Here is a 15,671-nt window from a genome sequence, read left to right as displayed (position 1 = left end):
CCCAGCTCACAGCCCAGGACTGCTGGTCCACCAGAGCCAAGGGCCAGGACAGCACGATGGCAAAAAGAAACATTTAATAATTTGGGGAAAAGAAAAGAGGTATACGCCAGGCGGGGGTGCCGGGGGCACAGCCCCGTGGGGTGCTCGGGTGGGCTCAGGGCGGGTCTCGAGAAGCTGTGTCTGTCGACAGGACGCGGGGAAGGCCGCGGCAATGTGCTGGCCACAGCCCGAAGCTTCGCACACATCTCGAGCAGGGCTCAGCAGAACTGCAGCAGACGGATGAGAGGCGTCAACCCAAGACCCCTGGGACCCCCGCGGGCCCGGAGGCAGGGCTGCCCCCCGTTTCACATCACGAAGACCCCACAGGCTGGAGACGCCCACCTACCTTCCAGCGATTTCCACACTCGTTGCAGACAACGAAGGTGGTCATGGGCTCATCAGAGCTTCGGGTCTGCACCTGCGGGGAGGGCTGCGGTGAGGGGGGGCCACCCGGGCCCCAGGGGCTCAGTCACTTGGAGCAGGTCTTCCCGAGAGTCACAGTGTGAGGAGACCATCCGTATCCTCGGGCAACGCTGGCATTGTAGCCCCTCGACCCCCCGGGGGACCCCACACCTCCTCTCCTCACCGGGGACCTCACCGGGGACCCCTGGCACATCTCGAGGTCCACATCCGTGTCCACATCCACGGGTCTGAGCACAGTCTTGCGGCCACTGCAGGCAGCACACTGCCCCCACCCTCCTGCTTGGGCCCTCCATGCTGGGCGAGGCCGGCCCCCCCCTTATAGCTCCCAAAGCAAAGCACCACCTGAGACACTGCTTCCTGGGGCCCAGGGCTGCGGGGCAAGGGAGGAGGAGCCCGGGCACCACTCACTAGGCACGTGTGCAGGTGCAGGTGTGGACCCCGCCCCACAGCACCGCGCGCAGGTGCAGGCTCCGGGTGCGTGAGGTCGCTGGGGCGCCCACCTGTGTGTAGGTACAGTTCTTCCTCCTGCACCTCCCGCAGGTGAACAGGTCTGTCTGGGTGCCCCCCGTGCGGGCCATCTGGTGCTCTCGGATGGCTTCCTTGGTCATCGCCTTCCGGATCTCCTTCAGCTCATCGCTGGCCATCTCCTGGGCGAGGAGCAGTGTCCTTACCCGCTGCCCACAGCGGTGGCCCCCACGCCCCTGCAGCAGGACTCACCTCCGACGTCATCACCGCGATCTGCTGGGGGGTTATGACCCCACACAGCACGTTCCGCCGCAGGTCAGGGTTCTTAGCGTCCTTGAGGTTGGAGATGCGGCTCCGCACACGGTTTTTGTACTTCATGTCCGTGTTCCCCACGTCCCGGAAGATGCGTGCAGGTGTTTAAGGACCTATCCGGAGGCCAATACTGCTGCCTTCCACTCACCCCGGGGCCAGCGCAGGAGGCCAGCGAGGGCCTCCTGGTGGGAGCCTGGCAGCTCAGTGTGCCCCCCACACCTGGCAGCGAGTGGAGGGGCTGCAGAGGGAGGGCCCCACCCGACCCAACCCTGGCCGAGGCCCAGCCCCAGGCTCAGAGCCCTGGTGACCCAGGCCCCCCCGACGGGCAGCATCAGTCCAGAGAGGGCCCTCCTGGTCAAGGGGGGAGCCCACCCAACTGACCCACTGCCTGGCAAGGGCACTGGGGTTGTGGCCATCAGGGGAAGCCGGGCCTGGCTGGCCTCAGACTCCCCCAGAAACCCCCAGACCCCACACCCTGCATAAAGGATATATTCCTCAATCTGGGCCGACAGGCCCTCGCAGTCCGCACCAACGGCCATATGATCATCTGCAAGAAGCAGCCCTGACTAGCTGCCCCCTGACTCCACCACCGCTTCCAAACTGCCCAGCACCTGAGGCCCCAAAGACCCCTGCCCCCACCTGGCTCAGCTGCAAGGGCTGGGGGAGGAGGTCCCCGAGAACCCTCTGAGCTCAGGCCGCTGTGGGCAGGCGGAGTCCAGCCCCTGCGGACTCAGGGTGCAGGGCGGCGGGCGGGGGACTCACGGTCTGTCTGCAGGGCGGCGGTCAGCATCTCGCGGCACTTGTTGCGCACGGCGTCACAGGTGACGGGCACGGGGGGAAACGTGGTGATCCTTGGGGCCGACGGCACCCTGGGCAGCTCTGGCCTCTTGCGGCTGGAGAAAGACGGGCCCGCGCGGGCCACGGGCACCCCCGTGACACACCGGTCCCCAGAAAGCCCCAAACCCTGCGTCTCCCACCCGGATGCTGCCCATGCTCCTGCCCCGAGGGGACTGCCCAGTGGGCTGGAGGCAGGAACACCCACTGGGCGGGGCGTACCCCCGGATGGGGGCACCACTGGGGCAGCCTCGCCCGCAGGGGCCTCCGCCCTCCAGGCGGCCAGGACCAGGCCATCTCAGGGGAGGCAGGCGGCCCCACCCGGCGTGGATGCCTCCCGACGGGCTGGGCACTGCTGGCAAGCCGCCTGCTGACCAGGCCGCAGGTACCCAGTCCTCCCCTCCCCGCACACCCCTGCGTCTCGTGACCCTGTGACCCCCACACGATGGGGAGCAGGGGCCTCCTGGAGGGAACCTCCGCAGCCGGTAGATGAAGCCCTAGCCCAGCACAAGCACACGCTGCGCGCGGAGCTTGGCCCCTGCTGCCCCGCCACCCCTGCCCACGGCAAAGCAGCCTACGGCCACACCCACCCCGGAGCACCCCCGGAGCACCCCCAGAGCACCCCGTCTCCATGACTGCCTGCCCGGAGCACTGACGGGGAGAGGGTTCAGCCACGCGGGACACCAGCTGAGGGGGCTGGGCCAGAGCGGAATGAGAACCACGCCCAGGAGGTGGAACTGTGGGGTGGCCGTGGGGGCCCCCGGGGCTCTCTGTGCGGCCAGGACCCGCCACCTGCCGAGCAGGAGGGTGTGCACCTGCCCCCCAGATGCGCTACCTGGGATCCTTGGCCTCAGGGGCCTCCTTGGAGGACGATGTGGGCGGAGGCCCGGCCCTCCTCTGCTCCCTGGCTTTGGCATCTGAAGCATCTGCAGGTGCCAGGAAAGGGAGTGCTGGCTAGTGGGGCTGGGCCAGGGAGGGGAACAGATCTCCACCGGCCCCGGGACCTGGCGGTCGAGCCTTGCACACTGGGGCCCCATCCTCCCTCCTCAGAAGGGCCCAGGACAGCCCCCAGGCCCTTTTCTACCCCCGCACAGGCCACCTGTGAGGCCTCCCTGGGGTCTACCGTCCTGGCAGAAAGGACGGCCACCTGCCCAAAGTGACCCTGGTGCAGAGCCCCGAGTGACAGCCCCCCCACAGGCAGCGCTTGAAACCCGGACAAAGCCCAGGTGCGGTCACTCCCCAGCTGGGCCTTGGGGGTCACAGCGAGCGGCCGTCCGCTGAGCACATCCCCCACGAGGCTCCTGAAACCCTGGTCCGCGCTGGGGACCGTCCCACAGGAGGCGAAGCAGCCCCCACACGACCAGAATAAACACGCTTGTGCACACGTGGGCTGACAGCCACCCCGACTAGAGTCCCACGACAAACACCCCATGGGCTTGGACGGAGCCAGGAAGGCGCAGGAAGGGAGGGGACCCCCAGGGCCCCAAGGTGGGCCTGCCCGCAGCCGGCCGTGTCCCCTTCTTCCCCCGCACCCCTCGGCCTCAGCAGGGCCTCCTCACCTGCGCCAGCTCCCTCCAGGCCCCAGCCGCCCTGCTACTACCTTCAACTTCCTTTTCTCCTGCTCCCGGTGGGTCCCCTCTGCTCCCAGCCACCCCCCGCCTTCCCGGACCAGCTTGGGGCCCGGCGGCCCGGGCGCGGGGACGGCACCACCAGCACCAGCACGCCGCTGACCGGCGAGGGCCAGCACTCCCCGGATGCCCTGCCCGGGCGGTCAGCCCCGCCGCCGGCCCGCACCCAGGAGCTTCTTCCAGGACTTGATGAGCGACTTGGCCAGGGCGATGACCTCCTCGTCGGAGCTCTGCTTCCGCAGGGCGTTGACAGACATGCCGACACGCGTGGACTGCAAGGCAAGCGCCGGGGCTGGGGAGGCAGCCAGACCCTCCGAGGCTCCCGCGCGGCAGGGGCGGGCCCAGCTCTCGAGGTGCACATCCCCGCCAGGGGCTGCTGCCCCACGTGCAACCCAGGAGCCTCGGCAAGAGGGGGAGCCATGCTCAGATGCCCCCCGTCTTCCGGGACAACCAGGGCGGGGGCCTCCTCCAGGACGCACAGGCCCTGCCAGGCGCCAGGAGCCATCCGGGCAGAAGGCGCGCAGGGCCCTACCTGAAGCAGGTGCAGCGTGACCGGCATGGCCTTCAGCTCCCGCAGCAGGTCCATGGCTCCCTCCTGGAAGGAGAAGGGGGACCTTCATAAAGGACTTCGAGGTCTCGGGGTGCACTGCCACCTCCTCCTAGCCACGAAGGCGGGGGGCACCGGAAGTAACAGATTGGAGACCCACCCGGGGTCAGCTGCGCGGGGACGGCCAGCAGCTCTGCAAACTCAGCGCCAGCGCCTGGTCACTGACCAAACCACGGCTGCAGCAAACAGCTCCAAGGCCGGCAGCCCCGCCCGCGGGAGGACAGCACCCAGGTCGGGGGGGGGGGGGGGGGGGGCAGGGGTGCTCACTGCCCGCTCCAGGCCCAGACCCCTCGTGGGCTGCGCAGCCCCTCCTGAAGTACCTCATCACAGGCTGACGGGGGCCAACCTGGGCAAGGTCAGCGACCCCGGCTGAGGCCAAACACCTCCCCCATCACATGCACACCCACCCACACCCAGATTGAAGTCCCAGCAATCTCTCCAGGCCAGCCACCTCCCCCACCTTGCCCCTGCCCACCCAACACCTGTTTCTTTAGAGCCCTCCCCACATCAAGGTCCTGCACAAACTGGCTGCTCTCTCCACTCCGGGCTCAGCTTTAGGTTCCTCAACTGTGCCAAGCTGCTTGCCCCAGGACCCTTGCACCTGCTGCTCCCACTGCCAGAGAAATGCCTCCCAAATATCTACAGTTCCGTACCCTCCCTCTTCCCAAATTTTATTCAGATGACACCTTGTTGACGCCCCTCCTGACCCCATCCTCCCCCACTTTGCTTTCTCCCACAGATGCTTCACTTGTTAACATACTGGTGTGTTTTAACGTATTGCTCTTTCCTTTGACATGAGAGAGCAGGAATCATGTGGCTCGGCTATCCGAGGTGGTGGGACCCTCGTGCCAGGCAGCCCAGGCCGCATCCCCTGCCATCTGCATGGCGCCTCTGCTCTGCAGCCCCGTCCACACCCCCCCCCCACCCAGGAACATGCAGAGTCCAGCCCTACGGTGACCTCCTCAGGTGGGGGGGGCGTCCGAGCCAAGGTCACGGCGCTGCTCACTGATGAGCTTCCTGTGGCTCCAGACCAGAGGCACAAACCCAGCTCCCGACTTCCCCATCACCGGTCCCCAGGCCTCCGGGAGCCTCACGGGCACCAGGCACCTTCCTGGCCCGAGGGGCTGTCAACTCCCACGCCTCGGTCTCCACAGTGCTTCCACCTGGCCCCACCCAGCCCTCTGCGGGTTCCGTGACCCATCTCTGTCCCCACCTGGGGGGTGTTGTCTCCTTCAAGACAGGAAGCAGCTTCTTTCTTTGGTCATCTCTGCAAACAGCTAGACTGTCCCCCACTCCCTAGCTCCGCGCAGCCCAGGGCCTCCCAGGGACACGATGCCCGTGTGGGGAGGGGGCTGCTGCTCGCTGGATGAGTGGATGAGTGGGAGCCGGCCCCGTTTCTGGCCCCAGTGTAGGCCCCTGTCCAAAACCTGGTCAACAAGGACCCCAGGACAAGTCGGCTTAACACAAAAGAGTGCCCAAAGCGGCAGAGCAAGCGGTCGGTCTGGGGTGGCTGCGCGTGACGGAGCCGCCTCCTCCACCCTGCTACTCGCTCACAGTTCCGGGGAAGAGCGGGGTGTGTGTGTGGAGCCTCTCGGGGAGCCAGCCAGGGCCCCCCAGCACCCTGAAGGCAGGTCCCGCCCACCAAGGATGCTTCCACGGGAGGGCACGCAGGCTGTCAGGGAGGGTCTCGGAGCTCAAGATGGGCTGAAGTTGGAACCCCAACCCCCACCCCGCAGCACTGCCTCCTCCAGCCTCCGCGGCGGGGGCCCCAGCCCGCGGGGCCAGGGGCTCCATCACCAGGCCTGCCGGGTGCCCAGGCCTCCCAGGCCTCTATCCCTAGGGTCTCTGACATCTCCCCCCTCCCCAGCTGCTGCTGGCTGGGTCCCGGCTAGGGAAGGGAAAGAATTTATTAGGGAGACCTGGTTCCTGTGGGGGTGCAGATGGGGCACAGGGGCCTCTGCAGCAGGACAGGCCTCGGGCCTGCACACGGAGGGGGCGGGGGGCGGGCTGCAGGCCGCGGGGCGGGCGGGGCGGGCGGGGCTCTGCGGAGAAGGCCCGGGCGGGGGCGGGGGCGGGGGCGGGGGCGGGGCCGGGAGGGCGGGGCGGGGCGGGGCACGGAGGCGGGTGTCAGGTGCGCGGGGTCCGGGTCCCGCGGGGCGGCCCCGACACGACCCCGGCCCGACCCGACCCCACGGCGGCCTCCGCGGTGCGGGCGCGGGGGAGAGCCGGGGGGCCCAGGGCAGGGTCTCCGCCGGGGCGGGGCCTCGTCCTGCCGCTCGGGGTCGCCCGGCCCGAAGCGGGCGGGGGTCGGCGGGGCGGGGCCCGGGGTCCCGGGGTCCCGGCGGCCCGCGCCCCTCACCGCACTCTTCTTGGTCACCATCTTGTCCAGCCTGCGGGCGATCCGCGCGATCTCCTCCTCCTTGCCCATCATCGCCTCGGGGGCAGGGCCCCCAGCGCCCGCCGCGCCAGCCTCGGCCTCCGGGCCCGGACCCCTGCCCCGCTCGTCGTCGTCGCCCGCACCCGTCGCAGCCGACGCAGCCCCGCCGCGGGCGGGAGACCCTCCGTTCAAACCCCCGGCCCCCGCGGTCGCCGCGCTGCTCCCTGGGACATGTAGTTCCCGCGGCCGGCAGCCTCGCGCGCTCGCCCCGCGCTGGACCACAAGCCCCGGAAGACACGCGGCTTCGCGTGGCTTTCTGGGATGTGTAGTCCCGCCGCGGGCCGCCGCAGGAGGCCGCCGCGGACGGCCGACTCGCAGTCCCACAAGGCCCCGCGCGAGCCGGTGAGCCGGCGGAGGGCGCTGCGGAGCGCGGGGCCCGCGGGCGTCCCTCCCGGACCCTCCGCCCGAGCGGCCCGTGGGTCGGCTCCGTGGGGCCCGCGAAGGCGCGTCCGGGTCCGGCCGTCCCCTTCTCCGCCCTCTTGGAGTCCTTCTCCCACCTAGCGCTGTGCTGTCCCGGGGCAGCCGGGCCCCGCGGGAGACCCCGCACCCCACCCGCGCGCGCCCCCACCCCCACACGCCCAACCCCACCCCGCGCACCCCCACCTCCACCCCTCGCGCACCCCCCCACGCCCACCTCCACCCCCGCGCGCCCGCAGCCCCCACCCCCGCACTCCCACCCCTTGTGCCCTCTGGCCCACATGCCCCCCCCCAGAGGGGAGGGGGCTGCAGCCGGATGCAGGGTCTGGAAGAGGCCAGGGCCGGTTCCGGTTCCGAAGGTGCCAGAGGAGCCGCAGACGCCCCCGGGGCAGCTGCCGGGCATGAATCCCGCGCTCTGCACTTCAAACCGACCGCAGACCGTTGTGCCTCAGTCTCCCCATCTGTGAAAGGAAGGTGGTGGTGTCGTCCGCTCAGGGGGCTGCTGCCCCGACGGCAGGTGGTGAAGAGCGGAGAACGGGCACGAGCACGTCAGTGGTCACCTCGGCTGCTGGAGCTCCTGTGAATGCCCGCTGCGCCCACGTGAGGGTGGCCTGGCTGCGGGGACAGCAGAGGAGCGTCCCCTCCAGACCTCGCCCCCTTCGAGGTGTCCCCGTGTGCCCTACAGCGGGGCGGGGCGCGGTACAAGGCAGGAGACGGATGTCTGTGTCCTGGGCCCACGGCCACTGACATGCGGGCAGGTGAGAGACCGGGCGGCAGAGAGGAGGACCAGACACCTGGGCTGCCAGGCTGCACCACACGGGAGCACGTGCAGACTGGCCAGTGGGGAGCAGAGCCTCCAGCTCGTACCCCTGGATCCTTCCCGTCGGCCTCCAGTGGAAGCATGTGGTTCCTCGGGCTGCGAATGAAGCAACGACCCACGTCTCGCGGCAGTACCAGGACTGAGCACAGCAAAGACCAGGGCCCCTTCCCGCCACCACTGTCCTGCCCGTGGCCCGGGCGCTGCTGCCCGCACCTGCAGCTTGGGTTGGGGGCGCCTGGCTGGCTCCCGCCGGTGGGCATCTGCTTCGGCTCCGGGCTCGATCCCGTCCCGACGTCCTGACGTCCAGTCCTGCTCGCAGGGAGCCTGCTTCTCCTGCTCCCTCTGCCCCTGCCCTGCTCCTGCTCTCTCCTCTCACTCTCTCAAATAAATAAAATCTTTTTTTTAAATACTTATTTATTTATGATAGACACAGAGAGAGAGAGGCAGAGACACAGGCAGAAGGAGAAGCAGGCTCCATGCAGGGATCCCAACGCGGGACTCGATCCCGGGACTCCAGGATCGTGCCCTGGGCTGAAGGCAGGTGCCAAACCGCTGAGCCACCCGGGGATCCCCTCAAATAAATAAAATCTTGAAGGAAAAAAAGAGTGCTTGGGTTTCCATATCACACATTTTAGGAAATACTTTGATAACCCGTTTTCTTTGCAACCCTATGAATTTTACTTTCTGCCCATTGCACGGCACCCACGTAAGGACACAGAAGGGAGCACGAGCTGTCCGCTAAGAACCCGGGCCTTCCCCGCCACCACCGCGGGGGACTCCTGGACGGCCGCCTTGGGCCCTTGTCCCGCACGAGAAGCCACGTGGCCTCCACCTCCAGGGGCTCAGGGATGGGCCGCGGAGGCTGCTGGATACCTGGTGTGTCTTGGCACATCTGGATGGAGGCCCCTGAGCTTGCAGGTGAGGGGAGCCCAGGGCACCGGGGCCCTGCAGGGCGATGCCCAGGCGGCGGCCCCCCCCAAGAGCAGTGCCCAGCAGAGGGCGGGGCTGCCGGGCTGCCACGGGGGATCGCAGGAGTCTGGCCCAGGGTGATGGGGAAGCCGGAGTGGACGGAGCAGGGAGGGAGCTCCCAAGCCGGAGACCTGGGGCCACAGCCCCTCCCCCGTGACAGGAGCCCTGAGCCCTGGCGCCCGTCCTGCGCCGGTGGGGTGGGGCCCTGCAGTGCAGTGGGGAGCCGGGGAACCCATCACTCCGCGGCCGTGTGGCCCGTGATGAGCAGTGGCCTGTAGGTGGCGGGCGGGAGCCACAGGCCTGCGGCCAGCCGGGCACCCAGCAACCCCCAGGAGGTCCGGCGGGGACGTACTGGGCCCTGGAGAGGGGCCCTCACCTGTGGGACCGCAGGTGGTCCCACCCTCGGGGGCTCCGCCTGGGCTGCACTCAGCAACCCCAAAACCGTCAGCCTTGCACCCGAGAGGCCCCTGGTCCCGGGGCCCCTCATGGCCCCCCGACCCCGGGAACCATGCTCAGGCTGTTCACAGCCTCCCCGGGCCCCTTGGGGCCTGCCGCCTGCGTCCTGCGCCCGGGCGCGCCCCCCGGAGCCCCGCAGGTGAAGGCGTGCATTCCCTCTCTGGTGACCACGAGCGACCCGAGTCTCGGGGGACGCGAAGCTGCTCACGTGTGCACACGTCGGCCATACCTGAGGGTCCTCACACACAGGCCCCGGGGCCACCCTGGACTGTCCACCCGGTGTCTGTCCCGCGGGGACCACGCAGCCGGGACAACAGGGCCCTCCATGCACCCCGCGTCCCCAGCCCAGACACCTCACACTTGCTCAGTAAGCGCGTCTCCCGAAGGAAGGAAAACAGCACGCGGGGGGCGGCAGCAAGGGACCCACACTCGCAGCCAGCGCCCAGCACCCAGCCAGGAGCCCACAGACAGCCCCCCGCGGGGGGCGGTGCCAGCTCCGGGCTGAGGGCCCTGCAGCCCCGGACCAGGTGCCCCCGCGACGGGGAGGGGAGGCCCCCGGGGCAGCCCCCTCTCCTGGCAGCCCGGCCCTGCCCTGGAGGCTCCAGGGGGATGCGGCTGGGACCTGGGGACCCTGCACTGCAGCTCCCCGCGCACAGGCGACCACACCTTTGGCCCAGAGGCCACCCCTCCCCCTCCTCAGTCCGGAAGCATCGGAAGCGCAGGCCATTTACTTTTCTATTTGTGTCCCCCGCCCCCGGCCCCGCAAGCCGGCTGTGACCCCGGCAGGTCCGTGGCGCTTCCTCTCTGGCTGAGGCAGGGCCGGGTGGGCAGGGCCGCGCTGCCACACTGGGGGGGGGGGGAACGCGGCGGGGCACCCTTCAGCCCCAGCGGCCCCCTCCTGCCAGCTTGGGGCGGCTCCTGGGCCTGCCCCCCCCAGCACCTGGGGCCGCCAGGGCTCTGTGGGCCGTGACCCCGGAGACCCCACCAGGCTTCCCCCTATTGGCCTCGGGGCAGGCAGGGCTGTGGCGGGGACAGGGGCAGCAGCAGCCCAGCTCCGGCCTCAGTGTCTCCGTCTGCACAATGGGAAGAACCGCATGCCCAGGGCAGCACCTCTAGGAAAGTCCCCGGCCCGCCCCCCTTGGCCCGGGCCCAGCCCCCCCAGAGGCAGCACTTGGGGGGCAGGAGCTTCCCCAGGGACCGCCAGCCCCGCGGCTGCTCAGGCTCCAACAATGCGCTTCCCCCACACAATTCCCAGAAACGCAGCCCTCCCTGCGCTGCCAGCCAGCCTGGCGGCCACTCCACCCTCCCTGTCCCCTGGGCCCGGCGGCGCGGGGGTGTCAGGGGCCGCGGGTGCGCGGGAGCTCCGCTGGCGGGGCGCCCCCGGAGGTCCCTGAGGCAGCGAGGGGCGGGGCGGGCTCGGCAGTCCTGGGGAGGCAGCTCCCGGGGTGGGGGGAGGCGGCCTGCTCCAGGGCTGCGTCCGTCCTTCGTGCACCCAGGGCTCCGCCGAGGCCCTGTCCCCGCGGGTCGGCCCCTGCTCACGACCCTCCCAAGCCACCAACTCGCCTTCAGAGGAAGAAAACCAAGACCTTCCCAGGCCCCACGCAGCTCCGTCCACTCCCTCCTGCGCTTCCGGCTCGCCCCACGTAGCACACCTGTGAGCCCGGGCCTTTGCACGTGCTCCGCTGGTGCAACCCTTCCCCGGCAGCCCCGGCTCTTCCACAGGCTCCCTTCTGGGCTTGGCTCAAAGGTCACCTTGCGAAGCCACAGGCCGGAGGCCCCACAGCCCGACCCTTTCCCACACCCGCGGAGCACATGCCGCACCTGGCGCCCCACCTTCTCCCGCTGCTGCACCTCCTGACCCCTCGGCCCCAGAGGGGAACCGTCCTCCTGTGGCCAGGGCTTGGGTCTGTTTGTTCCCCGTCTGCTGGGACAGAACTGGAGGCGCTGCAGATGCTCACAGCAAGCGAATGAGGAGGGGTGGGTCCCTGGGTCCCCAGGAACACAGACCCGCCCCCAGCCCAGGTGGTGCCCCAAGTGCCGGGGCCCCTAAAGCTGCCTGTCACCAAGCTCGGGCAGCAGAAAGGACATGCATGGGGCGCACGGGGGGGGGGTCTGCTCTCTGCTCCCTTCCCTGGCTGCTGGGCACTGGCACCGGGCCCACAGGAGGGAGGTCGGGGGGCGCCGCCCAGGACACACAGACACAGACACACGGACAGGACAGCCCGTCCGCTCCTGCAGGAGCCCTCGGGAGGGGGGGGTACAGGGCTTGCCTCCCGAAGGACGGGGCACCCGATTCGAGCAAGGCAGCCACGGCAGCCCCGGGCCCAGACCGCAGGCCCCCAGACCGGGCGGCAGGGGGCGGCGCTGGGGGCAGGAGCCGCAGGCCGGCCACCGGACGGCTGGACAGACAGAGTGTCTGGCGCCTGCTCAGCCGGGCTGGCCCTCGGCTCCCTCCTCGCAGCTGCGGCCTTCCTTCCTGAGCTGCTTCCTGGCTCCTCCCTGCTGTTGCCACGGAAACCCGGAGCCGGTTCCCATGGAGCCCCCGCTGCGCCTGCGGGGGGCCACACAGCTGGCAGGGCCCCCCACACCCGGCCACGGCCCCCCCGACTCCCGGCCACGGCCCCCCCGACTCCCGGCCACAGCCACCCCAACAACTGGCCACGGCGCCCCCGGACACCCAGTCACGGCCCCCTGACACCCGGCCACAGCCACCCTGACAACCGGCATGGCCCCCCGACACCTGGCCACGGCGCCCCTCCAACACACGGCCACGGCCCCCCTGATACATGGCCATGGCGAAGGGCATCTGACCGACCCGCCACGTGGGACCTGGGGCATCACATCCTCACAGCTGCCAGGCCCCGTGCTGTCCACCCAGAAAGCCCCCCAGCACCTGGGGGTGCGTCACTCCCTGAGGTGCCCTGGCCGCCGCCCCAGGACGCCAGAAACACCCCCGACAGCCCCACACCCCCCCTGCTCAGACTGGCAGCCGGTGGGACCCCCTGCCCCAGCAGACATCCTGGTTCCCACAGCGCCCAGTTGGCCTGCGGCGCAGACCCACAGCTGGGGGACCACACGACACAAGTGACCCCCACGCCACGCCCGCTCCCTCAGGCCCCCACCCTAACCTTTCCCCAGGGGCCAGGCCCCCCCGCGTCCTGGAAGCCGGGTGACAGGCCCAGCGTCCCAGGGCTGAGGGCGGGAAGGCACGGGCCACCCGCCATCCGGGGCCCAGACCCAGTGTCCCCCAAACAGGCCTGCAGCAGGGGGCGGGCACGCACACACCTCCAGGCCATCGGGCAGCCTCCTCAGAAGCCCGGACCCCTGCTCGCAGGTTGAGGCTGACCCTGCACCTTGTCCCCCGCCCCCCGCCCCGGCCACGAGTGGAGGAGGAGCAGCCCCAGGACGGCGGGCCCAGAGCCCCCGTCTCAAGGGCCTCAAGGAGGCGGGATCCGCACTGAGCAGTGGCACTCAAAGCAGAGGTCTCAGGACACAGGAGATCCCCCTCCACCTGGACTCGCTCTGACAGGGACCCCGCCCCCACCCTCCAGGAGAAGGAGGGTCCGGCCCCAAGGGACCCCGTAATTGGTCCCAGCCTCCGCTCCTGCAGCAGCCAGGGCTGGGTGGGTGGGAGCCTGTGAGGTCTGTGCCCCGGGCAGCGCCTGGGAGGTCCGCCCCTCCCAGAGCCCAGCCACCCCCCACCCAGAGCCACCGAGGAGGACTGCCCAGCATCCTTTGCAGGCTTCATGCAGAGCCCGGGGGTCTGGTCCTGGCTGAGGCAGGCAGTGGGTGGAGGGCGGTGGGGGGGGCCGTGTCCACGCCACCCTCGGGCCAGCTGACACTGCAGAGCTGGCCCCTGCACCCCCTCTGTCCGGGGCCCTGGGGGCTGCACGCAGGACCCCCATGAGGGTGGGCAGCAGCCAACCTGGACCAAATGGGCAGGGGGGCCCCAGACTCACAGGTCACCCCCACGTCGGAGAGAGCTGGGGCCCCTCCCGTGGTGGGCGTGGAGGGTGAGGCCTTGGCCATGACGCCCTGTGCGGCCCCTTCTCGGGCCAGTCCAGCCCGTGCCTGGCTCCTAAGGCCCTGGGCAGCCTCCACGCGAGGCCTTCCTCGCCCCACTCAGGCAGACAGATGGGACCTTCACCCTCACACACGCACGGACCACCCACAAGCACAGTCACCCAAGGCCCGTGCCCCTCCCCCAGCACAGCTGACCACACCCACACCAGCCCTGGCAGAGCCCTGGGAGCCCCCCAGCCCTGCGCCTCTGAGGTCAGGGCCACCCCGACTGCAGTCCCCACCCCCACTGTCTTCCCATCTGGACACTGGGCCAGAGCACCACCAGGCAGCACACTCGGGGAGGCTAGCCTGACCCCAAAGGGGCGGGGGGCACCCCAGGGGGCTCCCCCCCTGCCCTGCCCGGCCCCAGCCCACAGGACGTGACAGCTGGACACCTGAGTGGCACGGCTCCGCCAAGAGGGGGGGCCACTGGCTGGCGCCAGCAAGGCAGCCACCCTGGGGGGCGCTCCGTGGTGAGGTAATGCCGGGTGGTGCCGCGGCTGCATTTGGAGCAGCTCGGTTCCTCTGCGCTGCCGGGAGGTGCCGCGGGCCAGGCCGGGGCTCCAGGAGAACCGGAAATCTACCCCAATGTAGGGGGGCCACAACGGAGGACCCCATGGGCCTCCTCCCCAAGCCCGGGGCCCATCCCCCAACCAGCCAGGCCCCAGTAGCCTCAGACCACTGCTCCAAGGGGGCGGGAGTCTCTACGGGGTGCTGCCTCCTCGCACCCATTTTCAACCTAGAGTTTTCCTCACACACGTCTCCCCCCACCCCTGCAGGACACCGTCCACCCACTTACGTTGGTCAAACAGGAGCTGGCACCCCCAGAGAGAACGGTGGGCCCAGCCCCCCCAGGGCCCCCATTCTTCCTGCCTCCCAGTGCTTTACTCCCCCAGCCCATGGACAAGATCCTTGTGATAGGATCCCCCACAGCCCTCAGGTGGAGGGACCCTGTGGGGGTGCGGGCTTCTCCTCAAGCGGGAGGGCCACTGGGGCAGCTGCAGGACCGCCCATGTTGGACTGACCGTGGGGCCGCACACCCGGGAGCTGGGAGCCGGGGGTGGGGGCTCTGCCCGGGAAGGAGGCAGCTCAGCTCCCAGGCTATAAACAGATGTACAGGAAGGAAAACTCACCTCCCCCCCGCCACCCCCCCCCCACCGCGGCTGAGCACACTCATCCCGCCCTGGGGGAGCCTCCTCAGCTGGGGCGCAGTCCTGGCAGGGGCAGGGACCCTCACACCCAGCAGCTGCGGGAGCCCAGAGCCCCCTGGATCGGCCGCTGGAAGCCCCTCTGCAAGCCCTGGAGCCTCATGGCCAAGGGGGGGGGGGGCTGCCCTGCGCTCTACCTGCCCCGACCCCATCCCCACCCGCCCTCTGCGTGTCCCTCGCGACCACTGGTCCCAGCCACTGGTCTCAGCCCGACCGGCAGCCCCGGGGCTCTGCTCTCTGTTCACGGGGGCGACCCTCGGAGGTTCCTGGCAACGCCGCGGGCTTTGCCCTGTTCACAGCGGCTCTTGCCCGTGGGGTGGGGGGTAGCGCCAAGTCCACCTCCTTTGTCCTGCGGACGGGCCAGGAGCTCAGGGCCGCAGGGGTGACGCGGGCGGAGGAGCTCGGGGCACAAGGGTGACCCGGACAGAGGAGCTCGGGGCACAGGGGTGACGCAGGCGGAGGAGCTCCGGGCGCAGGGGTGACGCGGGTGGAGGAGCTAGGGGCGCAGAGTGACCCGGGCGGAGGAGCTCGGGGGGCGCAGGGGTGACGCGGGCTGAGAAGCTCGGGGCGCAGGGGTGACGCGGGAGGAGGAGCTCGGAGCCCCCAGTAGTGATCCGGGCGGAGGAGCTCAGGGCGCAGGGGTGACCCGGAGGGAGGAGCTGGGGGCACAGGGGTGACGCGGGCGGAGGAGCTCGGAGCCCCTAGGAGTGATCCGGGCGGAGATGCTCAGGGCGCAGGGGTGACCCCCATGCGCGGAGGGCTGGGGACCCCGCGCCCCGGGCCGCCCCGCGCGCCCCCAAGACCCGCGGCAGGTTTCCCCACGCGCCCAGGGCTCCTGAGTTCTTGGGCAGCCTCCCGGGAACTCGGGATTAAAACGCGCGGCTGCCCCGTGTCCCTCCGCTCCGTGGGAGGGGACGGCGGTTCTGAAGGCCCGACAGCCCCCGGGGGCGCCCCCTCCTCGCTGCAGCGCAGGGCGGCGGCCCGCTGGGGTCCC

General features: G+C 70.2%; 1 protein-coding gene across 2 annotated transcripts; it reads right to left on the bottom strand.

Annotated features, from left to right (window-relative positions):
• Positions 1-57: 57 nt before the first annotated feature.
• TCEA2 (transcription elongation factor A2) lies at positions 58-6,878 on the bottom strand. Of its 2 annotated transcripts, none has more exons than XM_072801843.1 (10): positions 6,668-6,878; positions 4,234-4,296; positions 3,868-3,973; positions 2,909-2,999; positions 2,002-2,132; positions 1,730-1,786; positions 1,180-1,334; positions 963-1,109; positions 386-457; positions 58-266 (listed from the first exon to the last, which is right to left on the bottom strand). In XM_072801843.1, exons 1-10 carry the CDS (start codon positions 6,737-6,739, stop codon positions 258-260), a joined length of 903 nt encoding a protein of 300 aa, XP_072657944.1. In that variant the 5' UTR covers positions 6,740-6,878; the 3' UTR covers positions 58-257. The 2 variants fall into 2 exon arrangements, with proteins under 2 accessions (XP_072657944.1, XP_072657945.1); XM_072801844.1 differs by lacking the exon at positions 6,668-6,878 and adding an exon at positions 4,409-4,737.
• Between the last annotated feature and the right edge of the window lie 8,793 nt (positions 6,879-15,671).

This window comes from Canis lupus, chromosome 26, assembly GCF_048164855.1.
Source record: "Canis lupus baileyi chromosome 26, mCanLup2.hap1, whole genome shotgun sequence".
Classification (NCBI taxonomy): Eukaryota; Metazoa; Chordata; class Mammalia; order Carnivora; family Canidae; genus Canis; species Canis lupus.
This window is presented reverse-complemented; position numbering and strand designations above follow the sequence as displayed.

Bases quoted from the DNA above. Each gene is read 5' to 3' on its own strand.
- TCEA2 (XM_072801843.1), bottom strand. From the start codon at position 6,739: ATGATGGGCAAGGAGGAGGAGATCGCGCGGATCGCCCGCAGGCTGGAC. The intron at 4,297-6,667 runs GTGAGGGGCGCG...TTCTCCTTCCAG, and splicing joins TGGTGACCAAGAAGAGTGCG to GAGGGAGCCATGGACCTGCT. The intron at 458-962 runs GTGGGCGCCCCA...CCCTCCCCGCAG, and splicing joins AGAACTGTACCTACACACAG to GTGCAGACCCGAAGCTCTGA.